Source organism: Rhizophagus irregularis, chromosome 18 (genome assembly GCF_026210795.1).
Source record: "Rhizophagus irregularis chromosome 18, complete sequence".
NCBI lineage: Eukaryota > Fungi > Glomeromycota > Glomeromycetes > Glomerales > Glomeraceae > Rhizophagus > Rhizophagus irregularis.
Genome location: NC_089446.1, coordinates 1985603 through 2012462, shown reverse-complemented (window position 1 = coordinate 2012462; position 26860 = coordinate 1985603). Strand labels below are relative to the sequence as shown.

At 31.4% G+C, this 26860-nt stretch overlaps 6 protein-coding genes across 7 annotated transcripts; 4 read left to right on the top strand and 2 right to left on the bottom strand.

Annotated features, from left to right (window-relative positions):
* Positions 1–243: 243 nt before the first annotated feature.
* OCT59_010080 (uncharacterized protein) lies at positions 244–1094 on the bottom strand. 2 transcript variants are annotated; one of them, XM_066132796.1, is made up of 3 exons: positions 935–1094; positions 564–870; positions 244–494 (listed from the first exon to the last, which is right to left on the bottom strand). In XM_066132796.1, exons 1-3 carry the CDS (start codon positions 1044–1046, stop codon positions 482–484), a joined length of 432 nt encoding a protein of 143 aa, XP_066000408.1. In that variant the 5' UTR covers positions 1047–1094; the 3' UTR covers positions 244–481. The 2 variants fall into 2 exon arrangements, with proteins under 2 accessions (XP_066000408.1, XP_066000409.1); XM_066132797.1 differs by having other exon boundaries at positions 244–870.
* Positions 1095–1297: 203 nt separating this feature from the next.
* Positions 1298–4360, bottom strand: OCT59_010079 (uncharacterized protein; the record flags this gene model as incomplete). Its single annotated transcript, XM_066132795.1, has 9 exons — positions 1298–1378; positions 1459–1629; positions 1711–1825; positions 1908–1999; positions 2078–2784; positions 2923–3025; positions 3100–3242; positions 3346–4094; positions 4203–4360. The coding sequence occupies 9 exons, from the start codon at positions 4358–4360 to the stop codon at positions 1298–1300; spliced, it is 2319 nt and encodes a 772-aa protein (XP_066000407.1).
* Positions 4361–10454: 6094 nt separating this feature from the next.
* Positions 10455–11324, top strand: OCT59_010078 (uncharacterized protein; the record flags this gene model as incomplete). Its single annotated transcript, XM_066132794.1, has 2 exons — positions 10455–10751; positions 10938–11324. The coding sequence occupies 2 exons, from the start codon at positions 10455–10457 to the stop codon at positions 11322–11324; spliced, it is 684 nt and encodes a 227-aa protein (XP_066000406.1).
* Positions 11325–13741: 2417 nt separating this feature from the next.
* Positions 13742–14324, top strand: OCT59_010077 (uncharacterized protein; the record flags this gene model as incomplete). Its single annotated transcript, XM_066132793.1, has 3 exons — positions 13742–13967; positions 14036–14073; positions 14154–14324. The coding sequence occupies 3 exons, from the start codon at positions 13742–13744 to the stop codon at positions 14322–14324; spliced, it is 435 nt and encodes a 144-aa protein (XP_066000405.1).
* A 226-nt stretch (positions 14325–14550) lies between these two features.
* Positions 14551–15840, top strand: OCT59_010076 (uncharacterized protein; the record flags this gene model as incomplete). Its single annotated transcript, XM_025310243.2, has 1 exon — positions 14551–15840. One exon carries the CDS (start codon positions 14551–14553, stop codon positions 15838–15840), a length of 1290 nt encoding a protein of 429 aa, XP_025184489.2.
* Positions 15841–17558: 1718 nt separating this feature from the next.
* Positions 17559–18218, top strand: OCT59_010075 (uncharacterized protein; the record flags this gene model as incomplete). The annotated part of the gene is made up of 1 exon (XM_066132792.1): positions 17559–18218. One exon carries the CDS (start codon positions 17559–17561, stop codon positions 18216–18218), a length of 660 nt encoding a protein of 219 aa, XP_066000404.1.
* Between the last annotated feature and the right edge of the window lie 8642 nt (positions 18219–26860).

Here is a 26860-nt window from a genome sequence, read left to right as displayed (position 1 = left end):
GTCAATAGAAAAAGAATGAATAATTAAAAGAAAAAAAAACCGTAATTGAAAAACATGGTAACTCTAATAATTAAATCAAATAATTAAAATTATTTACACAAACGCAGGTATAATAACACAAATTTTATGATAAACAAGCGAGTTTAACGATTAACAATAAATGTAAATCCGCTCGACAATTAACAAAATTAATGACTTTCTCTGACGAATCACATGTAAACAAGGTCGTCAACTCAATCTTTGATTATGGAATTTAATTTTGCCATGTGTTTATTTATCAATCATTATTTGCCCAATTCAACTTGAACAACTGTGCCAAGCATTTAACTTAACAGAGTAATAATTTATTTTCCCCGATTGGTTCATATATTTTTAAGTTTATACAGTAAGTAGCAAGGATTAAGCGACCTTTGAAAGAATTCATTGAGAATTATTCTATTAAATTTCCTTAATAAGTATAGACTCCAGATTTCTCATTTAATCATTTAATGGCCCTATTTAAGAGTATTATTTTATTATTAAATCCATTAAAATGATTATAAATCCCAAATAATTTAACTTACATTTTAAATGGTGAAATCTCATATTTCTCCCATACTTTATTGATAACATAAGGATCTCGCTCAATTTCTTTCCTAATCTGTTCCTCATTCTCCGCCTCAAATATAAATAAACTTCCTACCATTTTCCCCTCCCCGCTACTCACAACATTTGGTTCTGGATTTTCTAAAATTGCTCCTCCTGCGATAATAAATCCTCGTTCTTTTGCTAATTTAGCTTTCTCCAAATGTTCTTCTCGAACTGATAATCTACGCGAATACGCTTCTGCATCTTTATAATCTTTTGCCAACAACAAAAATTGCTTTCTTCCTATAAAGCGTAAAATCGTCACGACATTTAATATAAACAAAAAATAATAAACAATAACGCTTACCAACCAAATTACTTGAGAAATTTCTTTTATTTATAAACTTTGTCGAGTACAGCCTTCCAAAACACCAGCCTGCATCGAAGGAGAAAAGCGCTACTCGTCTTGAAAATATCATGTTTACAAAAGAATAAATATTTTTATTTTACTACACAGCAAAAGATTTAAAGTATGGTGATCATCCCATATTATATATATTATATAATAATACGTCACGTGATGGTTGAATGAAAAGATGTCCGCAATATTACACTTTAATAATTTTTGTGATTATAGTGATTATAATGCAAAAACTGACAAATAAACAATCAAATAGTAAGGTTTAAATTTATAAATTATCTACTCATTACAGAAATTTTATTTTACTGATTAAATATTTAAATTCTCGCATTCTCGCTGGTATTCTGGTGGGAGAACTTTACTACTGATCTCAAGAAGATATTCTTCAGTCTATGAACATAGATGGTTAGATGATTATGCTTTTTGATGGAACACACAGTTAAAAAAAAATTATAACATAAATTACTTACCGGAATATGATTAGGACACCAAATTTCGTAATGTATTCCACCAACAGCATCTTGACGTTCGTATAATGCACAATCAATATCAATAGAACATAATACATGATATGATCTTTTACAGTTAGGATATGGGCATAGGGTACAGCTTCCCGAAGGAATGCTACAAACTTCACATTTCTAATGCGAAGAGAATAGAAATTTTAAAATCAACATAAGATAATAAGAAAAGGTCAAACTTTTCTTATGAAAAATGCTAACCAGATCTTTATATTTTTTGTAAAATGGAGCATCCCTATAGTCGGTCGCTACTTCATTGTTATCATAATTTTCGTTAGCAGAAATGAACATTCCTGGGACAAAAAGTGCACAAAATCTATATCCAAAAAAAAAACAAAAAATTCATTAACTTAATCGAAGAAAAATACAAATCTTTTATTTCTTTTTTTTGCACTTACCGATGAACTAATTGATATTCCTTGTTGTGAACCATCTCAAATCTTTCATCCATAATATCAGATTTTACACCGACAACTGGACATAAAGCACACTGTGCAATAAAGACATTAATCTTATCAGTATGAGTATTAATTTGACAGGAAAAATTTAACAATGAAAATATATTTACTCTATCAGTATAGTTGCAATTTTTTTCAACTTTTTCCTTCTTTTTATAACTATGATTGTTATGATTAATCTCATTAGAGCCTACTCCAGGAGTGTTATTATTCACTGTAGTAGGTTTTGGCGAATTCTTTTTACGTTGTGATTTCATCTTCGCCACCTCATGAGATGAGCTTCTTTTACGTGTTGTCGGTGATGAAATCATGTCAGAATCAGGCGATGACGCAACATAATTGTGTTCGGGATACATTAAAGAAACTGGCCCATCTAGATCCATTGGACTTGGAGTATTCAAAGAAGCCATTTTCCGTGATCCTTTTATCTTTGAAAGCGTACGAGGTAATGTTTCGACGACTGAAGATTCGATATTTTTATCAACTGGATATGAACCTTCTACAATGGGTTGTTTTTTCAAATGCCCGAAAATACCTTTCACATCAATAGTGACACTATCAGGATTACATTCACACGATTTTGCTTTTACACCCATTTCAATCCAATCTTCAAAGGCAAAATTTACACTTTCGGCACAGTTAAATCCCATATTAAAACCAGCATGATATCCACGAGGAAAAGTAATTATAAATTCTCCTTCTCTTTGAACCATTTTTCCGAATGGCATAATACCGTTCCTAAGTTGTTCAGGTGATGCCATGAATTCTTTATGGCGTAAAAATTCCGAACACTCATGGTAATACCCGGGGAACCATCCTAAAGAAGTTTTTTGGATTACAAAAAATCGTGAAATTGAATTTATGATAGAACCACCCGAAATAAACTTTTCTTATCAATTGTTACACAGCTTGTTTCGTGTAACTATACGGATGACAAATTAAAAAAAAAAAATACCTTTCATTTTTTGCTCAAATGTAGATGCTTTTTGAGGGGAGATAGCATACCAAAACTTTGGAGCGCCGAAATGGATATAGTTGATCGAATAGAGATCCTTATCCTATATAGTTCATTACAAAAAGTGCATTATGATAACGTATTGAAGTAATAACATAAATACATTTAGTAATTTACCTCGACATGCCAAGCAAAAGAGGCCTTCCACATTCCAAAATAAAGATACGCTTTGTTTACACCAGGAATTGGGTCCATTAGGTTCAAGAGGTTGTCGATTTTATTTATATTCCAAGTAGTGGTTGCATCAGTGAAAAGAGAACCTAGCGAAGTGAAAAAAAAAAATAATAATATCGAAATTTTTTTATGAATTCCTACATAAAAATGAGTTTATTATATGATATTAATAAAAAAAATTCAGCTTACCATCCAAGTCTGCTCCATAATATGGAGGAAAGTAGGCTAAATTTTTCCAATACTTATGTTCGAGGTCTCTTATGTAATCATCGTTGTCAAATGGAAGTCCTCGAGTCACTACTTTGTAATTCCATTTTGGCTTTAATTGATTATTAGGTTTTTCAGCCTTTTCAGCTTTTTTAGGATGTATGTGTTCGAACATATCTTTAGGAATACTCATGGATGTATCAGACATATTTTCAGAAGTTAAAAGAACCTCTTCTACTTCTTCTTCAGTCTCACACCCATCAGATTCGTTTAAAATGATGGGATGTTCTGTTCGCGCATTTTTGGAAGTATTGGATGATGTAGCAACAAGTGCTGAGACGCGTGTAACTTCTGGAATTTTTTCTGCAGCAGCTATATCACGTGGTCTAGATGTAATATTATGAATATTATCCGTTCTTGTAAATTTATTAGCGTAGGGAAGTTTTGATTTTAATGATGACTGAGAGCCTTCCTCTAACTCCGAAGAAATTTTTCTCTTTTTACCGGTCTTTTTGATCGGTTTTGTTGGTAAAAATTGAGATTCGTAAATAGGAGTGGCATGATCGGGTTGGCTACATAACAATGCCCATTTTTTTACAGAAAATTTCGAATTTGTATCCATGTTTTTGACTCTACATTTACCATCGACCTTCGTAAATTCTTGTTTAATCGGATTATCAATTACGATTTTTTCCAATTGTACCGAAAGATCTTTTGGAAGTGTATCAGTCCTAAAATGTATAAAAATAGATGTAAAAAATTGTAAAATGTTAAAGTACTACTTTTGGGACAATAATATATAATAGATAAAACAAAACATAATATTTACGTATACTTACCATTCTTTTGGAGGAATTACTTTCACAATTCCCGAGTTCATGCCATAAGGTCGGACTGCCATTATAAATGCTTTAAAGTCCTTGAATTGCTCATAAGTAGGTTTGAATACTGGAATACCATCTTTTCCTTCATAATAATGGTCAGGACTTATTTCCATTATTAACTTTCTCTTCAGGAATTAAGTAAATGGCAATACAAACGAAAGTAATTAGGAAAATATACAAAACGAACAGACTCGTTTCGACTTTCGAATTTTTTAAATTGCGTTACAATTTGTTTATGCAATTATGTTTATGTGATATTATAGAGGAAACTGTCTATTACACATGACTAAAATAGTCAATGACGTAACCGATTATAAACATCACAAAATGAATGCTAGTATGAGCTCATTATAAATTGGCCAATGAAATTAATTCAACTGTTTGTTACACCAATTTTTTGGTAGCGCGAAAATTTTCTAGTTTGTAAAATCACTTCTTATACAATATACTTTTTATATACTTTAAATAAAATTTAATATAATACTTAAGATTTAAGAATATTAAATATAAGTTATAATTTTATATTAAAGTTAACTAATAATAATAATAAATTGTTAAAATTAAAAAAAAAAAACTAAAAAAAATTATATAAATATAAAAACTTTAAAAATAAAAGTAATTAATTCTAATAAAATAATATAAATAATATAATAACATTTAATAATATAGATTATTATAAATATATAAGTAACCTTCTTTTTATTATTTTAAAAATATAATTTTATATATAATTAGGTTTTTATATATTCATTTGATTGATTTAGTTAAAAACAGTAATTGTATAGAGTTGTAATTATATAGAAATTAATTTATTAAAAAATAATATGTAGATTAAACAAAAATAGATATTTATAAAAAAGTGTTTATATAAAGAGTGATTTAATTGTATTTACTATTAAATTTAAAAAAATTGCTAAAATTTACCAGTAGCAAAAATTATTATATTAGCATTATACATGTAATTAAATAAAAATTATTAAATATTACAGTCAGACCTCTATAATTATACTTTACATAATTACACCTATTATATACATTCTTTTTAAATGCATCCTCTGATTTGATTTTAAACTTATATGATCTCTAATTATTTTACCTCAATAAATGCATATGCATTATTTTGAAATTATTTATATAATCCCAGTCTGATTGTAGTACTTTTGATTAGAATTAAAAATTTAATAAAAATTTAATTATAAGATTGTAAATTGTATCATTTCAATATTTAAAACAATTTATTTTAAAGTTATTGTAGTTTTTGCATTTAATAATTTTACTTCTTATGATATATTTAAATTCTATATTTTTATTATAAGCTATATGAATATAAAATCTAATAAATTTTCAGATATCTATAAAATAAGTTATAAGTTATATTTTAGATTTAAAGTTACTAGTATTTGAATTATTTACTAGAGAAATAAACTTTTAAGAACTTTTTATTAAAAATTAAAATTTTTATTGTTCTCTATTTTTTAAAATAAGTAGAACAAAATGTGATTAACTTTAAAATTAGTTAAAAAATTTCTTAAAAAGTTATTTTCTTAATAAAGAATTCATTTTAAATATAATACTATTTAATATAATATTACCAGTTCTTATAAATTAAAGTATTCTGAATTGATTATATATATAGATGCTTTGCAATAGAAAAGGATGAAATTATCAAAAAAAATAAAAAATAAGTTAATAAAAAGTCTGAACAAGGAAGAAATTTCCATTTCGCTCAGTGGTGAAAGTTCGCTTTCTTAATAATAAAGTGTTGTTCCTGGTAATAGTTTGGTGAAGTTCTCTCTTTTTAGGTTTTTTTCTTTGTATTTGAGGTTGGTTTTACGTTATGAATTTTTCTTATTTTTTTTGGTGAATTTTTCTCGTCTTTCTTTTTTGCCTTCTGCTTTTTGGAGTTTTTCTGGGGGGTAGGGGGTGGTATCCCAAAATTGATCGACATCAGGTGGTTTGTAGATCTTTTCTTTTGAGAGAGTTGGGTGTAATTTAAGGGGTGCAGATCTTGGTGATCAGTTTTTGATCAGGTGAGGTCAAGATGGCACATGTTTGGACTATCACGTGGGTTTTTTTCTGCAGTTTAGTTTAGATTGGAGGGATGATCGTTCGAAATGAGGTGGGTGTCCTTTTCGGTGATTGCACGACACTAAAAAGTTCCCTTTAGTTTACTCTTAGGTAGTTTATTAACTTTGGTAATATAGTCGCTTGGAGAATTTATTTTTATCGACCAGGTGTGGGAGGATTTTTCAGGGGCGGGGGCTGGCGGTTCAGTTTGATAATCTGCGGGGTACGGCTTCAACTTACCAAAACTTAGGTTTACCAGGCGAAATATGGGAGGCAGTGGCGTTATCTGGGTTTTTGTGGTATGGGGTCTAATTTTAGTATCTCACATTATACTTTCTTCATGTTAATTGCCCACCGGTTTGAGTAGATTATTTTCGCGTGTAATTTAGTTAGTATTTTTGTCAATTTTGACTTATATGTAATTTTCTACTTATAATCGCGTCCATGTTAGGTTTCTAACTGGAACCCATTAATAAAAATAAAAAATAAAAATAAAAAGTCTGAACAAATTATAGCATTTAGAATATTTTTAGTTAATTTCAACCATCAGATTGACGAATTAAGGAAATCAACACCAGATTATAATGTACAAAGACAACTTCATAATATGGGTCTGGATCAATTTGCAATCTCTTCATTGGTTGCCGCTGCTTGTGCTTCATGGATTTGGTGGATTTTCTCCTCATATTCCTGCACTTTTGCATTTGAGTGTAAACTTGGCAGGTACCTGCTTGAGTTCAGCTAGAACTGACAGATAGCTTGTCTGTATTGAACACTTTTTGCTTGGTATGTCAACATAATTGTAAAACTTTTGAGATTCCTCTTTTATTCAATTTTTTTTTCTGGAATAAAAATAATTGTTTGCCCACCTTATGAAGATAAAAAGAAGAAGATGGATACTTAGTATTGCCTTCTAAAATTAAACTTCTACATCACCTTTAAAACTCCTCCTCATCATCTTCTACGTCAAGTAATTCAATGTTTCTGGTAAATCTTTATGGATTGCTTTTGATATGGGATTATCAGAAAATAGCCTTTTCTACTTTTACTTGTTCTCTAAACCTGTCACGTCTTTTTTGATGAGTCCGGTCATAGGTGTCTTTAGCTTTCTCAAATTTTTCTTCAGCCTGTGTGTAGGCTTCTTCAGCTTGCTCAAACTCTTCATTTATATCAAATATATTACAAGTATTATCTTCTGCCTGAACATAATCATTTCTAGTATTTTTATGCTCTTTTGTAACCTGTTATATACTTTTGTAGCTTCTCTGTACTCATTTACAGCTTGAGTGTATCTCTTCTAAAGTATATACTCAGCTTCAGCCTTCCAGATTGGACTGATGACCTCAAGAAGATACAGTTCAAAATTCTTAACTGGAATATATTCAAGGATACAAGATACGATTTCAGGGACTTTCAACAGACTTTGCTTCTTGCATTAGTTGCTCAAGAAGTATCCCCTGTTGATGGCTATAAGATCATAGACTGTGCAGCTAAAGATTGTTGCAAACTTTTCTGCTGTATACATGTTGCTTTTTAGGTATCGTTCTACTACTGATTTATCCATTATTCAATTACATTTTTTCTAAGTATAAGAGAATTGCTTGCCTTGCTATTTTCTTTACTTTTTTCAGCTCCGTTGGCTTTGGAATCCTGTTTCTTGTTCAGTTGATTTTTTCAATTATATGGTGGTAGTTAGACTATATAATGGTAATTAGATTAAAGTAAAGTAGTAGTTAGATTATAATAAAAGTGGTAGTTAGACTATATAGTAGTACCTAGATTATAGTAATAGTGGTAATTAGACTATATAATGGTACTACTGATCAACCCTTCGTTAACAATTTTGAAGAAAGAGATGATGGATCCATATTGTTTGCTTCATTCTCCTGCTCCTATTTCTTTGGTTCCTTTTCCTACCTCTTTCAATAATGGTTTGCATATCAATAATCTTGTATTTATGGATGACTTTACCTTAATCTCCTCAACGAAAGATAATAACTAAGGAATTCTATTGCCTTAATAATACTGCTGCCAATCACAATAAATATGTGTTGGCCACACTTATAGCCTTCTTTGTTGAATTCCATTATGAATATTACTGTTATCGTATTCCCCAATGTCTTCTCTTTTCGATTTTGGGTGTATGGTTTCATTTCTTACAGGCTGATTGTAGTTGTAAGACCACCTATGATTTTCAATTTGAAAATTTGATATTTTGAATTTTTCAAGAATTAGTAAAAAAGCAAGTTTAAATACCTATTTTGGGGGGCATCTAAAGCCGTGTTCGATCACGTGACTTGTAAAAATTTATTTTTCATAAATAAAACTTTTTCGCCAATACATAAAACTTTCAAGTTACACATAATATGTGTATTTTAGCCTGCTGTGCAAGTTTACTTAGTGCGTAACATGGGTTTTGAACACTGTTTTTGACTTATTTGAATTTTTTCATTTTCGTCATCCCATTTTTTGGATATGATCGGCAAAGATTATTCGTTCATATGTAAAGTCAAAAACAGTGTTTAAAACCAGTTTTTTTTAACTAAGTAAACTTGTAAAGCAGGCCAAAATACACTTATTTTATAACCTTCATACTTACATTAATCTTAGTTCATAAAAAAATGGCTTATTTATAAAATGTCAAGTCACATGATCGAACACGGCTTTAGACGACCCCCTATTTTGGTAATAACTTTACAGAAACTTCTGATTTTGCCAAATATGTTAGCAATATTTTTACAATATAACAGACATATCATTTTTGCATTTCTGTTATTTTTGTTTTAACTCTATGCTCAACAATATATCAAACATATTAACTATAAAATTTTATTTATATAGCAAACATATAACAAAAATATGTTAAAAATGTTTTGGATTTTTTATATGGCAATCATATATTGAACATGTATTACATGTATTAGAGAAATTTAATTTTTATATAGCAATTATATATTAGAAATATGATTAAATTTTATATAATCACCATGCGCCAAATATATATTAATTATATTGCAAAATAATATGAAATGATATAATAATTACATGCCAAAAATATAATAATAATAATAAAATAGAAATATGATATTAAAAATACAATAATCGCATAATAATAATAAAAATAGAAATATATAAAAATATAATAATCATATAATAATACTAATATATCAAGAATTTTAGTTTTCCTGATAAATTTAAGTGCTGTCTATATGTGATTTTTCGTAGTAAAAGTTCTCCAATAAAATTCAGGTGCGTGATCTTTTATTTTTGCCAATAAAATTCAAGTGCATGATCTTTCGTAATAAAGGTTTTCCCAATAAAATTCATCAAGCATGTGATCTTTCATTTTTTCCAATAAAATTCAAGCACATGAACTTTTGTAGTAGAAGTTTCCAATAAAATTCAAGTGCATGATCTTTATTAAACCTTTCTTTTCACTATAATTAAAAAAAATTATAAGCAGAATTGGAACTCTTTCCACTGATCACTATTTCCAAAAATATTAGGATAGAAAAAAGGTGGAAGAGTTCATTAAGTGTATAGGAAAAGTGGAGTTTTGATGCATTTCAATTTTCAATATTACCAACTGATTATTCACTCCTTTATAAACTGAAGAATATAATTTTTAGGAAACTTCAAATAGTATTTTTCAAATTTCTCGCCCAAAAAGTTATTTCTTTTTGTTGACAATAGTGATAACTCAAAAAGGGCCAAGTAGGGTGAGGTGTCGTCCTAAAAAAGTGAAGTGATAACATAGGAGCAGGAAATACAAAGAAACTTATCTTCTGAAGTAAAGGCTTTCATTGATATTGCTCTTTGAACTTTGTGATTTCTTGGGAATTTTTCGTTACTGTTGTTTTTTGAATCCTAAATTGGTAGTGTTAGATTTTTGAGGATTGAGGTAATTTGATGTGGTACAAAATTTTTAACCGATTTCAAAACTTCAACAATTTATTTTATTTATTTATTTTTTATTTTATTCCGCTAAGAGTAGTCAAAAACATTCAATACATCATTAAAGACAGTCTATATATAAATACTGAAAGCTAAAATTTGTGTACTTGGAATGCTAAAGTTCATTCAGCGCTAGGAATTAAATTCCAGTGCCACCAGACTTTACCCTTTGATAAAGAGAAAGTCATGCTGGAAACAGTAGGAACAGCCATTACTATTACTTTCAATTGTTCTTCATTAATTCTTCTGCTAAAAATATTTCTTATATGCATTTTGGACAATGGGCTTATATATTACTATCAAGCATGGTTTAATGAAACACCAAAAAGAATCCTTCGTAATTATTTATCATATCAACGTGTGATTTTTCTAAAACTTATAATCAGTTTGAAGAAAATATTATTGATTGCACCTGAACTCTCAAAATTAGCTTTATATCTTTTTGGAATCTGCATTAATGGGAATGTCTTTAGTCAAATATGGGTTTTTTACATTCAACCTGCCAAAATAAATTACATGTACTATATAAGTATATTTTACCAAAATTTATATTATGCAAAATCAAATTAACAAAAGATTATATATTTTTTATTTTGTAGTATAAGAAAGTTTTGGCTATAGTTCAATTGCGAAGTGATATATTTTGTAAAAAAAAACGTGATGATATAGAAATTTCTGAACAGCAATATAAACGATTACATATTGCTGAACCAATCCAAGAATGATAATGAGTTCACATTTAATGCTTTTAATGATAGTGATACTGAAGAACTAGAAGAAACTTCTGTTATTGATGAATGTAATGTTAATGATACTTTTGAAAAAACTAATAATAGTGATAATATTAATTCTGAACAATGGACTAAAATAATTGAAAATTGGATTAAAATGGTTAATGCAGAAATTAATATAGATAATACAGAAGTTATAGGCGAAGAAACATATAAATTTGAAGTAGGTAGACAAAGTATTCATTCAGCAGATAATTTATTAGCTAAATGGAAGTTACTTGATTTGTTTAATGAGACTTTAGAAGCTCCAGTTAATATATTTTAATAATAAATTATAAATTTGTGATTAAGTAATTTTTCTTTTATTAAATAATAAAGATTTATTATACTAAATAATTTTGGCTAGCATTACAGTTTACATGAAACAGGGTGGACATTTTCATATTATCACATTATTGCTGAGATCCCCTGATTCCCTCTTTCATCAATATAAAAAGTTGCCACATCGAATTAGCATTCTCATGGATGAACGAATGAATAAAAGAACGAACAAACAAATTTAAACAACAAATAATATAATAATCAAGCAACAACATTCTTGGTTTACATAAAATAAATCACGTTAGTAATACAAAACATCAAACGATATAAAATAAATTAACTTCTCTAAATTATCCTCAAATTTTATCCATTTTTACTTTAATTTCAAACTTCGATAGCTCTCGCTACGAAGTATTCTATTTATTTTGACTTCAAAACTTCAATAATTTAAGTGTATATTTTATTCATCATATAATTATCATTTTATTCAATTAAAATTAATTAAGCGAATATTAATTTAAGTTTAGGGCAAACCTAATCAACTTATTACCTTTTATTAATATTATATATACTTTATTAACAAATAATTAAATTGAGTTATTCTGAACTGTGAATTCTGCTCCTATTTTATACAAACTTTTTTATACTTTCTATTCTAATATGTGCTATCTTTCTAATATGCTATCTTTTACATGCTATCTTTTATGTTCTTTCTATTTTATGTGTTATCTTTTTAATATGCTATCTTTTTAATATGCTATCTTTTTAATATGCTTTTTTTTGTATTATCTTTTCTTTTTTTTTATCTTTTCTTTCAATAAATATTACATTATAAAGAAATATCCTATCGTAAAGAAAATAATCAAACAATTATCAATTGTTTCCAACTTATAATTACTTTTCCTAATTATTCCTATTAATAAACTTGATAAACCTGTTATTATATCAAAATATATTCCCATTAACGATTAAAATAACTGTTCTTTCTTTCCAATATACTTTCTTTCACCTTTCTTGTTTTCATCTTTCTTGTTTCTTGTGCATTATCTTTCGCGTTAATTTTTCTTTCACTTTTCTAATTTGTTTTAACCTGTTATATCACGTGACCTAATTATCACTTGATTCAATCCATTTGGGCTATTTTTCTTGCAAATTCCACAATGTATAAAACCAAAATAATTTTTATTTAAACCATGTTCAATTAAGAAATGATTTGAAAATTTATATTTATTATATAAATTAAATCAATATAATTGCAAGTATTAATTTGGCCATAACTCGTGGATTACCTAAAATTAGTTCAGATTACTTCAGCTATTAGTTTTAAAACAGTTAAGCTATAACCTATAAAAGTTTCAAGTTTTGGTCTAACTTCTGTGGTTTCAGCTGAAGCTTTAAAGTCAAATTACTATATGATCAGCAAATGGTCAGCAAGTGATATAAAGTATGTCTGCCCTGTTTTCATATGACATAATTTCAAATGACATATCATTTGTGTCATTTAATTAGGGTGGGAAAGGTCTGTTACAGTCCGGTTAAAGTCCTAGAACTTATTGGTTCTGGTACACAGACAGACCAGACTTAATCAAAGACTAATACCTTAGACTGAGTCTAAAAATGTAAAAATTTTCCTTAAAATCTTCTTATTTGCATGATTCAGGATCCTTTAACTTATCTTTAATTTTGAATAAATTTGAGAACTTGTGATCCTTCTTAGACTAATTAGGATCTATATTACCAGATTTTCTACTAAATTAGTCATTAGCTTTTTTTGGTGATTTCTTTAAATTAGGAATAAAGTGTCAACACTATTTTAATTCCTTTTTTCAAATAAAGATTGCAGCATTTCTAAGGTTTTATTTTACTTCATACTGCATTAAAAAGTCAGTTAATTTACAGTTTACCTATAAGGAATCTATTGTTATAGTATCTGAAATATTATAAATGATAGCTTAAAACTTCTCTTTTTGTTTTTTTTCACAAAATATCCAACTTGCAAGGAATTATTGTATGGATATTATACCTTCTAGATCAGTAGTCCAAAATTTAATGAACTGGAAAAAGGTAAATGAGAATAAATTCAGAAAATCTGATACTTATATCAGTGCTTAACCGACAACTTGATAGGATTTTTCTAATGTTTTAACTTTACTAATATTTTCTGCGGAATTCAGATATATGAGATATATGAAATATCATAAACTACATATGCGCTAATCTATACCGTAACCCTAAATTTTTGAGATAACCCCAAATTTTTATAGCCAATAATAATGATGGTCAATCATCTGACACATTTAGCGTCACCAAAAGTTACTATGCAGTATTTTTCAGATTTTCTGTTATTCATAGTACTAAAGCGATCTGTTGCACAATTTTTTAACATCAACTTTTTTATTTTATGCGTTTTACTGTATTTCAATGTCAAATTCTAAACAAAGACCTTATGAGCAGGAAAACTATCCTGCTTCACCTGAAATAATATGTTATGATGACCAGAAATTTAACTATACTGTTATTCAAGAAGGTGTCTACCCACCAGTTGCACAATTGAAGTTTACAGAAGCGCTTAATTATTTTCCTGTGCCTGACAATTATATTATTAAAACTACCTGGGGCTGGTCTAATAACTGTCAAACTATTCAATGTATATAGAAGGTAATCCACATTACTTAATTTGTTTTGGAAATAATTTTCAGCACCAAGTTGTTTCAGTTCAATCTACATTTGATGCTTCCGTTGAATTACATAATGTAAGTTTTAATTCAATTATATTTTTATTTTTTGTATAAGCTCGCAAAGAAAATGATTTAATATGTAATTATTTTATCAGATAATAACTCCAAATAAGAAAACTGCAGTTTCTGGAGTTCATCTCTATGGACTTCAATTAAAATGTATTGATAGAAATCGCAAAAGCAAACTATGGGCATTAAAACTACATGATGAATCAAGTAAAACTACACAAATCAGACATGCTAAAGGTCTTGCAAAATGTGCATAAATAAACTTTAAAAATTCTATTCAAAATTACTACAATCCTAAAGACTGCGTTGTCTTAAAGACATTGGAATTTACTGTACAAAATAAAACAAAAATTGCAATCAGTGATTTGTATACAAGATGTAGAAAATGTTCCACGGGATGCATATCGCTATTTTGCAGCTATGGAATCAAAATTACTTCGGGAGTATGCTGTTTCTCAAACTCATTAAGAGATTGATGCACACATGGAACAATTAATACCAATTAATTTTGTTGACTTAACTCCTACTATTACACCTGATTTTTCAGAAGAACCTGATATAACTGATCTGATAATTGTTGAGCAAGTTAACAGTGCAATTGGTAAAGGTGCATATCGGAGTATTAAAAAAATTCTTAAATATATAGTACCAGCATATATTCAAAATGAAAAATTAGATCCAGCATCGCCAATTATTCATCTTCGTATCTCTGGTGATGGTCGTAACGTTGGACAAAAGGTAAAACACGTTATGATCACTGTAGCCTTATTAGATGATTCAGCAAAACTTTTTGAGTCAAATTACCATTATACAGTTGTTCTTTTTCCAGGAATTGAAAATTATTCAACCTTAAAAATTGCAGCAGATACTCTTATTCGAGAATTGCAAGAGCTGAGTAGTATTGGAATAGTCATTGATAATATAGTTTGGAACTTTAAGCTTTATTTTAGCTCTGATTGGAAGTTTCTTGCCACCTGCTTGGGTTTTAACGCGGCAAACTCCAATTATTTTTGTCCATGGTGTGAGATAGCTAAGAATCAACGTGGAGATAGGCAAACTGAATGGATAATTAGTAAAAAAATGAGTATTTTGAATGAAAATCCAAAAGCATATCCAGGTCATCACTCACCTCCACTTTTTAATATGATTCCACTTGACCATTATGTGCCAGATAAACTCCATATTATGTTGCATATTACTGATCGTTTATGGGAATTAGTGCTACAAGAAATCAAAAATGAGGGATTATTTAATGATATAACACGAAATATTATAATTAAAGAGATGGAAACCTTAAAAATCTGTTTTGAATTTTGGAAGATTCGTGATACTGATAATTGGTGTTATACTTCCCTGATGGGAAATGATAAGCTTTGTGTTCTTCGAAAATTTAATTTGGCTAAGCTTTTTGATCCAGAACATGCTGCATTAATTAGAAGCTTATGGAATGGATTTGCTGAATTGTATGACCTTTTGGGAGAAAGAGAAACAAATCCACACTATTTTCGCTTAAAAGCAAAAGAATGGTATGAGTTATTTTTAAAAAAAACTGTGGTGAATCCTGAGACTAATATTATTTTAGTACAAGGACTTTACCGATCCTCAGATTTAACTCCTTATATTCATGTCTTAGTGTCGCATATTTGGGAATTTATGCTTAAACATCAAAGGTGGGGATTAAATTCTTTTTCATGCAGTGGTGTCGAAAAGAAAAATCATAATCATGTTTCTTATTTTTTTCGTAAAACTCTTAAGAATGGTGGAAAGTTTTAAAATAAAACTTCAGCTATTCGAGAGATTATGGAACATGAAAATCGGCTTTTTTTTTATACTTAAAATAATATTTCTCTTTCATATCCTAAACCTCAATATATTCATATTTTATAGATTTTAATGTTTTATATAGAATATTTCTGTAAATATATTATCGCAGTTTTCAGAATTCTGTATACGTTGTAATTACTTGATGATTATGATTACAGGACAATTACTGGACAATTACTGGACAATTACTGGACAATTACCGAGTGATTATGATTATAGGACGATTATAGGATGATTATAGGACAATTACAGGACAATTACCGGACAAAATTGTCCAGTTTTTGTCCAGTAATCGTCCTGTAATCATAATCTCATAATCTTTTTAATTAGATGATCTGCAGGGGGTAGCACAATTTTGAAAAGCGCAATAACATTTTTTGGCAATTATTGCGATAAAAAAAAAATATTGTGTATTTATTTATAAATCAGTATGACAAAATTCGCATCACTCTATAATAAGTTTAATTCGAGATCTGGCTATAAATCAGTGAAAATTACTATTTAAAAATGGGGTGAAATTTTGTAAATCACTTAACAAAATTCATTTAATCGGCATTTTTGTGGATAACTTTACAGAAACTTACCATTTTTAATTAATATAGAATCGATATTGTTAAGTTTATCTTAACGGTATCATTTCGATATCATTTTGATATCATTTCAATATCGATTCAATATCGATACGATATCGAAATAAAGTATTATCACTTTAATATCATTTCGATATTAAATCAATATCAAAATGATATCAAAATGATAATTAAAATGATATCGAAATGACATTTTTAAATTAAACTTAAAGATGTTGTTTCGATATCATTTCTATTATCATTTCGATATCATTTCGATATTGATTAAGTGATAATACTTTATTTCGATATCATATCGATATTGAATCGATATTGAAATGATATCAAAATGATATCAAAATGATATCACTTGAAAACTTAAAGTTTCTGTAAAGAAGATATCACTGCATTTAGTGTAACAAAATGAAAATGTTACGCAATATTTTATAGCAGAAAAACCACAGCTTTCAAATGAATTATTAATTTCCTATCCAATAAAAATAAAAAAATAACTTGTCTTTGTGGTGATTAGAGATGGGGAAGTTCCAAACAGAGCGGTTCTGAACCGATTCTAATATTAGCAGATTCTGAACTTAAAACACTCTGGGAAGTAGTATAGAAATGCCAGTTCTGGCTCACTTTCCTCGGAGTCCAATCCTGGTTACCTTTTTTTTGCTATCCCCTTGTTGCTCTCCCACCGGCTGTGGGTCCAATCCTGACAACCTTTTTTTTGCTATCCCCGTTGCTCTCCCACCGGCTGTGGGTCCAATCCTGGTCACCTTTTTATATTTTTCACCTACTTATATCACCTTTTTTATATTTTTACCTACTTATATCCTACTTATCTCATAATCTAATTCACTTATATCCTACTTATTTCATAATCTAAATCATTTATTAATATTTTCACCTACTTACCTCCAACCGAACAAGAAATAGGATTTCAAAGCCAACGGAGCCAAAAAAGGTAAGGAAATATTAACCCATCCAGGAAACCAGCCATGGAGTCAATAGAGCGGAATAGCAAGGTAAGCAATTTCCCTTATACCGAGAAAAAATGTAATTGAATAAAAGATTCATATATAAAAGGTTTACAAGATGTCACAATACAGACCATCACTAAGACGTATACTAGGCCAGTTTGAACTCAACATAGAAGAATGGGTAAAGGAAATAATGTGGTATTTAGATATAGCATATTTAAAAGCTTTAGATTCCGAATTTAGCAAAGAAAGTATGTTAGTATCTGGATTAGAAGAGCTAGTAGAAATATTTGATGAGATGTTAGAAGGTGATGATATATGGATACATCCATCACTTTTATCACGAATAAGATATTCTATTCTACCAGATGAGATGGCAATATATGAAAGATTTTCAGATATCATTAAGAACTTCTCAGAGGATAAAGAATTAGTATATGCATTATTAGACTTAGTAGAAATATTATCAAAAAAGAAACCTACAACATTCAACATTATAGATTACAATATACAAAGAATATTCACGAATCCTAATGATGAATATAGAAATGAATTCAGCATCTACCATATTAAAGGAGATGAAGACACAGATGAAGACATAGATGAAGTAGAGCAGAATGAATTCAATGAATACTATCAGAATCTTGCACCGACCACCGAGAGTCAGCTGGATAGACTAAAAAATGAGTTGGCTATAACTCTATGTGACGAATGTCTTATGCCAACAAGAAGCCAGGAATGTGATTGCTGGATTTTACAAATAGAGGGTTTCTAGTTCCCAGTGAAACCATTTTTTACCTCTCACAATCTGGAATAGGTACATCACAAATAAAATCCCCAAAATCATTCGGATTAGAAAACAACTTCTGTAAGAACTTATAAATCATATCAGCAGCCAATTCAGTCTTAGTGCCAAATATATTAACCTTACCAGATTTAGGCCAGATATGTACCCAAATCTTTGATGTGAAGACTATAACAATTTTAGAATGAATATCACCCGCATCATTCTTAATATACTTTATCGGAAAGGGGAGAATCTCACGAATACCATCTACAGATTCTAAAGCATATGCTAAGGTAGAAAGATGAATAAACTTATTACTCCTGATATTAATCACAAATTTGTAATTACACAGGAGAGCCTTATTTCCACCCACAAGTTCTACAGAAGAAAACTCAGGTAGGGAACATTCAGAAAGGTAACGTAAGAAGATAGCAACAGGATCAAAAGACCCGAAAACTTGTATACTACCAGATCTAGGAAAATAACGAATGGTATGTACAGAATCAGCTAAAATGATAACAAACTCAATGCAAGCATTAAAAGTGCTACCATCCCCAGTACGTCGCCGTCTATTTAATGGATTGTCAGGTGTACTTCTTCTGCATCGTCTCTCACCTTTTGGTTTAGACAAGTACTGTTCATAACCCTCAAAAGCTTTATGAATAAAGTTGCTATTAATGGCAATAACATCCTTAGTAGGTTCAAGCTTATGACCAAGCACGGTGTAATCAAGCCCTTCAACATTGATCTTAAATTCAGTAACAGTAAGAGATGGAGTAAGTTCACTAAAAGTAAGCATGTCTGGTTTTTTCTATTGATAGAAAAGAAATGTTCAAATTATTTTATCCTAAGAAAAAATCTAATTAAATAAAACTTCTTCATCAATATCTCATATGAGATACCATGACAAACAATAGCTTACCTTTCGAACTTTTAGAAAAGATATTCAAAACTTCATATGAAGGTACTTACTACCGTTGGCATTATCTTTGCAATTATGCATTAGTGTGTCGAAAATGGGCTGTAGTAGCAAACTCTCTCCTATGGGGTGAAACAGACCTTTATAACCGCTATAATATTAAGGAGTTCCAAATGTACAAACATCTCACAAAACCAGGGACAGTATGTGGAAAATATATCAGAAAGCTTAATATGAATGGAGTATTATTATGGCCTATCTGTATTGTAAAAATGCTACAAGCTTGCCCCAATATCCAGGAACTTAGCATAATAGATTATCAATACTATGGTGGAAAAGGTGACGTTAGAGATTTGCTAAGTGAAATTCTGCATATATTACCAAACCTTCAAATGATAGATATCAGATATAGTCGATATTTTAAAAATAGAAATGCCATTGAAAAACTCATAGAAACCCGTAAAGACCTAGAAATCAGAGTAACATGGCAAATGTAATATTTGTAAAGGCTAATCACTGCCAAAAATTTGGGCACTGCCCTGTTACTGCCCGCCACTTCCGAAAAAATTTGGGCACTGCCCTGTCACTGCCTGCCACTGCTGCAGAAGTTTGGGAAACACATGGATTTTTCCTAGCAAGATGACGCTTTAACTTAGAGAGAAAATCAAAATTTGCTCCACATAGATGACAGGTTAATCTTCCTCGAGAGTGTGAATTTTTTTTAAGTCAATAGTATCCATTTGCAAGGAAGTCACGTTAGTTTTCCGTTTATGTAGAGAAATTGGAATGGTAATTTCTTACGTGATGATAGAGGGATGGTCAGTTGCCGATTTTGGAAATCTAGAATGACATTAGCATGATCAATCCAAGGTACACCTAGCAATAAAAAGTCCTTATCACTCTTAACAACCATGAAGTCATCTTCGATTTTTTTAGAGTTCTCCCAATCATATACAAGGATACCAAGACCATATACTGTTCCAATAGTATCAGATTTTGTCGCAACACCACTAAGGTCAGGAGCATTACTTCTATCAACGTCAAGATTTAGGCACTTTACAATATTGTTAGATATCAGAGAACTATCAAAACCAGTATCAAAAATTGTCGTAGGAATAACTAAAGATTTTTCACTCTCAGGTGCGACTACTTTAGTCTTAATAGTGACTACATCACTAGCAGACTTGCGGTTAACAATTCCAATACCTGCTATAGAAGACCATAAGTCATTATTACATATAACATCATCATTTTTACGGATTAAATTTGCAGCCATACTATTAGTTACAACCGAAATCATAGGATGAAGGATAGATGTGAAAAGGTCCTTAACATTATCCCAAACTTTTTCACGTGTTTTTATCGAGGGTTCTCCTTTAAGCTGACTGAGTACTGGTTCTTTATAATTAATGAATTCAGCATTCAGAGCATTGTAAGCAGATATAACAGTCTCTTTTGGTACAGCATTAACGAAGGATTGAACCAGAAGCTTTAAGAGTTGTATAAAAACCTCAAAAATAATACGCTGCCTTTCAAGTTGTGATTTTTTCTTATCAGTAGGCTTTTTATCTACACGTTTCCTTTCTGTAGGCTTTTTTTTTAATCCATAGCAGGCATGTCCAGAGTCTGAATCACTATCAGAGGAGTCAGAGGAGTCAGAAGCGTCAGAAGAGTTAGAGGAATCAGAGGAGTCATGTGCATAATTTGTTTTCCTCTTTCTCTTCTTAGATTTTGGACAGGAACTCTTAGTATGACCAGATTTTCCACAACTTGAGCATTTCTTTGATTTCTTTGGTTTGCGTGTACCTGAATTTATACCAAATACCTGATTACCACGGTAAATATGGTCAGATGGTAAATTTTTATTAAGTTCTGTATCAATAAATATTTCAAGATCACTAAGGGTTACTTTACTTATATCGATATCTCTTGGAAGACCTAATTTATATGCTAAAGCAAGTAATCTCTGAAATGATGTATCATTTTGAGGACTTGAAAATGGACTAGAAGATGGTACTGGTACTGCAGATGATCTAGCCGTAGTCATAGGAATTTTAGAATTTATAAGATTCTCAATATCCGCTAAAGTTGGACCCTGATATGTAACTATAGGAGTAGGTGGCATATCTGTCCTGTATTTCTCAACTTCTTCCAATTTATTCAGAATAGATGCAACTGAATTTTCTAAACCAATACATCGCGCATCCAACTTATTTTCACTAGAAAGACCATTTAAGAACTGTTGCCATACTAATTCATTCTGATTTACCTCTGGAAGAGTTGGATATGCAAGTCTAACCATTCTTCGTAATTTAGAATAGAATCGGCTTACAGTATCACTACTCTGAACAATAGCATTAAATGCAAGCTTAGACTTTTCAGATGTTATAGTAGGGAAGTAATGCTTAAAACGATATATTAATTGTCCAATACGTATTCCAGAAGCCACAATTGTACCTCCATTATTAGCATTAGGATTATTAACAGCTATATCAGTAGGACGACCCTCGGCTATTGACCAATCTTCATCCTATACAGTATGATCAGGTATAAAATTAGCACCAGTAATAGTATTAACTGCAGCTGCTTGTCCATGTAATACACCAGCCCCTCCACGAAATTGATTTGCAGCTACACCTACTATAGCACCATTATTCATACCATTAACAGCACCAAGGTTAGCTACACCAAGATTATCCAGAAGATTTACACATTCCCAATTTTTTCCTTTGATATGTGTTTCATACCAATCTCTAGCATCATCTTCAAGTAAAGTCTCAAAGACCCCATGAATCCTAACACGAGTTCTAGCATTAGCAGCAGGATCAAGTCCAGCAGACTCACACCATTGCCTGAATTCTTGAAGCCAAAGTTCTGGATCTTCACCAGATGCTCCTCTAAATTTTTTAGGTGCATATCCTGCCATTATCAGTTGTTGTATTATCGGAGGGTTATTTTGTAATGCTAGAATCTGTTGATTCAAATTATTGACCTGATTTTGCAAATTTTGACCATGATTGCGACAGTTTATTCATGAGTTTATAGAAGTCCTTCTCAAAATCATTCTTAGCCTTAGCACGTTCGGCGGTGTTAAATTCTATATATGGTTTCATCCATGGAGCCTGCTCGAATTTTATAGCTTCATAGACCTTCTTGATTACTAAGCCCTGGCTAACATAATACTGGAGATTTCTATAATGAACTACATATTCATCCTTATCAAATAGGTTAGGGATGAGCTTATCCGTGGGTGTATATCGTTGTTCTGAACATGCTATTATTTCCTGCTGCTTTTTACTAAGCCATTCCTTCTTAACCTTCATTCATTCTGGTGCAAGGGGGTAATCTGTGTGTTGTGAATGGAGGGCTTGAGGGTACTCCAGTTTGACTTTAAGGATATATCCCTCAGAAGAATCGTCTGGTATTTTATTACTCTCTATTTGTTTTTGAATGTTAAATAACTCGTTTTCCTCCTTTACCCAGTGGAAGTTACCTGTAGGTAAGTATTGCAACATGGCCCATCCATATAGGTTATTTGCATCTAAGTATAGGATAGATGACTTGGGCTTTTCTGCAGTCCATTTACCTTCTCCCATATCTGGGTTATTTGCACGAGCATATCGTTTACTTACCATAGAGATTCCACCACGTAATCCTTGTTCTACCATCATGTACATATCCTGGTCAGTTATAAGATCCAATCTTTGCCCTGTCATGAAGAATAGTGCATCCCATGCAAAGCCTGGTGTTGAATAATACCAGAGAGGATCTAACCCATATTTTTTCAAGGCCATTTCTTGGAAATTCTGAAATATATCGGCTAGTAGGAGGACGTCAGTTTTGAGATAAATGTAATGATAATCTTGCATTGTTTTACATCCTGCTTTTTCCCATACATACTGTGCATATTCGTATTCTTTATCACTAATGTGGGTTTCATTAAGTTTGCTATAGAATGCTCCTTTAGGTGGTAAACTAGTTTTCTCGAACTTTTTCCAGTCATCCATGTATTCATACGGGTAAACACCTTTCTTAAGATAAATCTCGAGTAATTCAGGTGGTATTTGACTTCGTGTTATCTTAAAGTTTTCAGGATGTGCAAAGCATCTACCTGCATCAATTCGCCATAAGTGTTGTGGATTACTACATTCTTGTGCTCTACATTTTTCTGCGCCTAGGTTGGATGCTAATTTGTCGAGACTTGATTTCATGAATTGTAAGCTGTCTATAAATCGGAGGGAACCTAACTTGAATGCCATATACTTTTCCATGTTATAAGGGATAGGATCAATATCATCCTCACATTCCATTGCACCAATTCCTTGCATAATTATGTGTCCATCATATCCTGATAAATTGTGAAAGATTACTGGGATATGCATTTCACGAGGTTTTATGGATAAGTCAAGATTACATCCTCTATGTGCTGCACCTCGATACCTTCCTGTAATATGGCAGTGGTTTCTTACTTTATTTCCATCTAAGAGGTTGCGACATATCCAGCAGTTTATTGCATTATTATAACTTACTTGCTCTTGGGTTGTTAACGGTATCATTTCCATTGGGTTTCTGAATTCATTACGGATTGCTTCAGCCTCATTTAGCATTTTGATTACAAATTTCTGTGCTGCATTTTCTCCTGTAAATATCTTCTGTGATTCACTTACACCATCATATCTTACCTTAATATACGAGTATGAGCAGGGGATTTGCTCTTGTACTTTCTTGGTTTTCTTATCTTTGTCTTCATCTGTGGGTGGTATGTCCATTACTAGGGCTTCAAAGTCTGCAACAAAGTAATATGGGACTTGCATGCGGCGTTTCCAGTTCTTGAATTCATATATATCATTTCCTTTCTTTACTGATGGCATTCGGTCTGCTTGTGGGGTTTTCTTTAATCCTCGACATATTGCTACATGTTTGTCATGGATTTCTTGTTGATGTGTGAAGTGGGAGATACACCATCAGCAGACAAATATTGCATGTCCATTTTTTGTACGTTTATTTACTAAACGGCTCATATTCTTAATCCAGCAATAGTGCTGCTTTTCCCCGTTACTGATAAGTACTAAATCTATTATTTTACGGCCCTCTGCATCATCCCTATCGGTAACATATATTGGACATAGGCGGTGGTCACGCCATTCACAGATGCAGAGGCAATAGTTGGGTTCTGTCGCTCAAATCTTCTTAGAATTACCTCATCAGCTTGTACTGGAAATTCGATATCTTCAAAGTCTAACTCATTTACATACTCCTTATACTTGGAAATTCTTTCTGCATTCTTTTCTACTGGATGTAATGCTGCTAGGATTGCCCACTGGAAGCATTTGTCATCATCATTAGCTGGATTTACTACTCCCTTTTTCGTGGCAAGATCTTTTGGGAGTGGTATATGTCCTGCTCCTGTGGGTGGTTGGAATTGCGAGATTTCTATAAATATTTTTTCTACACGATAGAATTCCCAACCTGATCCGTAATTTACATAGTCTTCTACTTTCTGCATGATTCTTGCTAATGCAAAGTTAAATGTACCATTAATATCTGTTGATGGTAGGATTGGCATATTGCGAGTTTTAAATGGTATGTTATATCTGTAGATATACTCTACTCCATCATCTTCACTAAAGTTGCCATCTCCGAATAATCCCTCAAGGTAAGAATCTAAACGTCTTATTGTAGCAAATATTCCAATTCTTACCTTTATTGACCCCAATCGATTTCGTTCATCCTGAAGAATATTTTGGATTGTTTGACTGTGTGCTGTGAAAAATGAAGAATAGTCATGCTCTCCAGGTGTTCCTATAGCAATATCGGCCGTAAAGTTTGAGTCTGTTAACTCCTTTCCTATACGTACCTGATCACGACGTTCAAAGACTACCTCATAATGTGGGTCTGGATCGATTTGCATTATGCGGGTTATCTCTTCATTGGTTACCACCGCTTGTGCTTCACAGATTTGGCAGATCTCATCCTCATATTCCTGCAATTTTGCATTTGAGTGGGGATATGAGATGGATTTGACAGGTACCTGCTTGAGTTCAGCTATAACTGATCGGGTGACTTGTCTGTGTTGGACACTTCTTGCTTGATGTGTTGACATCTTGTAAACTTTTTATACTCCTCTTTTATTCAATTAGATTTTTTCTGAAAATAAAATTAATTGTCTGCCTACCATATGAGGGTAAAAAAAAGAGGGAGACAGATTAGTACTGTCTTCCTAAACTATTCCTCACCATCTGAGTCATCGGGATTTTTATCCGCTTCACTGAGCACATCCTCGTCCCGATGTATTCTCTATCCTTAAGTAACTTATAGTTGTAAGCTACAACGGCGAATAGCTTCTTTTACCATAATATGCTCTACTGCGGCATTTGTTCTCTCTTTACAAGCCTTTTGATATGCCTCCCATTCAAGTTCACGGAGGATACCCTCCTCCTCCAATGATTGGCCAAGAGCATCATTTGCTTTTTCCTTCTTTTCTACTGCCCTGTCGTATGCCTCCTCGGCTTTTTTATGCCGCTTTCAGGGTACTCGTTCAGCTTCAGCTCTCCAGATTGGGCTGACTTCTAGAAGATGTGTCCTGAAATTTCTACTTGGAATGTATTCCAGGATATGGCCTACAAGTTCAGGGATTACTGATACTGCGTGCGGGTTTTGTTGGCTTTTTAGGATCTCCCTATTGATAGCCATAAGATCGGAGACTGTGCAGCCGAAGATTGTTGCTAACTTTTCTGCGGTATATACCATGTTATGTACTATTTATCTGTATAGTTACTTGGTACCTACCTTTTATTCAATTACATTTTTTCTCGGTATAAGGGAAATTGCTTGTCTTGCTATTCCGCTCTATTGACTCCATGGCTGGTTTCCTGGATGGGTTAATATTTCCTTACCTTTTTTGGCTCTGTTGGCTTTGAAATCCTATTTCTTGTTCGGTTGGAGGTAAGTAGGTGAAAATATTAATAAACGATTTAGATTATGAAATAAGTAGGATATAAGTGAATTAGATTATGAGATAAGTAGGATATAAGTAGGTAAAAATATAAAAAAGGTGATATAAGTAGGTGAAAAATGTAAAAAGGTGACCAGGATTGGACCCACAGCCGGTGGGAGAGCAACGGGAATAGCAAAAAAAAGGTTGTCAGGATTGGACCCACAGCCGGTGGGAGAGCAACAAGGGGATAGCAAGAAAAAGGTAACCAGGATTGGACTCCGAGGAAAGTGAGCCAGAACTGGCATTTCTATACTACTCTGGAAACTGTTCTAAAAATCAAACCGGAATTGGCTCTGAACCAGTTCGAAGGAACCACTCCAAATCGAATTGTCATCAAAATTATGATGATCACGGACCAACCATCGTTTGATGACCAATCAAAATTTTCCTAATCATGCGTCTTAAATTTGACGCATGTAGCTCATATTTTACTTTAATGAGAACTGAAGCGGGAACTGACGAAGAACTGAAATAAAGCCAACGAACTGATCCCCATCCCTAGTGGTGATGGCAGATTCTTGGGAAAAAACTATTATGAACTTTCTTAATTGCCGGTTATAAATTATTCATTTTATGATTTATTATCAGTCACCGCGCATGTAACATGTAGATCAATTTTATAATAATAAAATTTTGTGTAACCATAATTGAATTACATCATTTAACAATTAATCATCAATTATAATATACAACACCATACCAAATAAAGTAATT

Excerpts from the sequence above, each read along its gene's own strand:
- OCT59_010080 (XM_066132796.1), bottom strand. The coding sequence starts at position 1,046 with ATGATATTTTCAAGACGAGTAGCGCTTTTCTCCTTCGATGCAGGCTGG. Across the intron at positions 871-934 it reads TTTCTCAAGTAATTTGGTTG|GAAGAAAGCAATTTTTGTTG; the intron begins GTAAGCGTTATT and ends TACGCTTTATAG.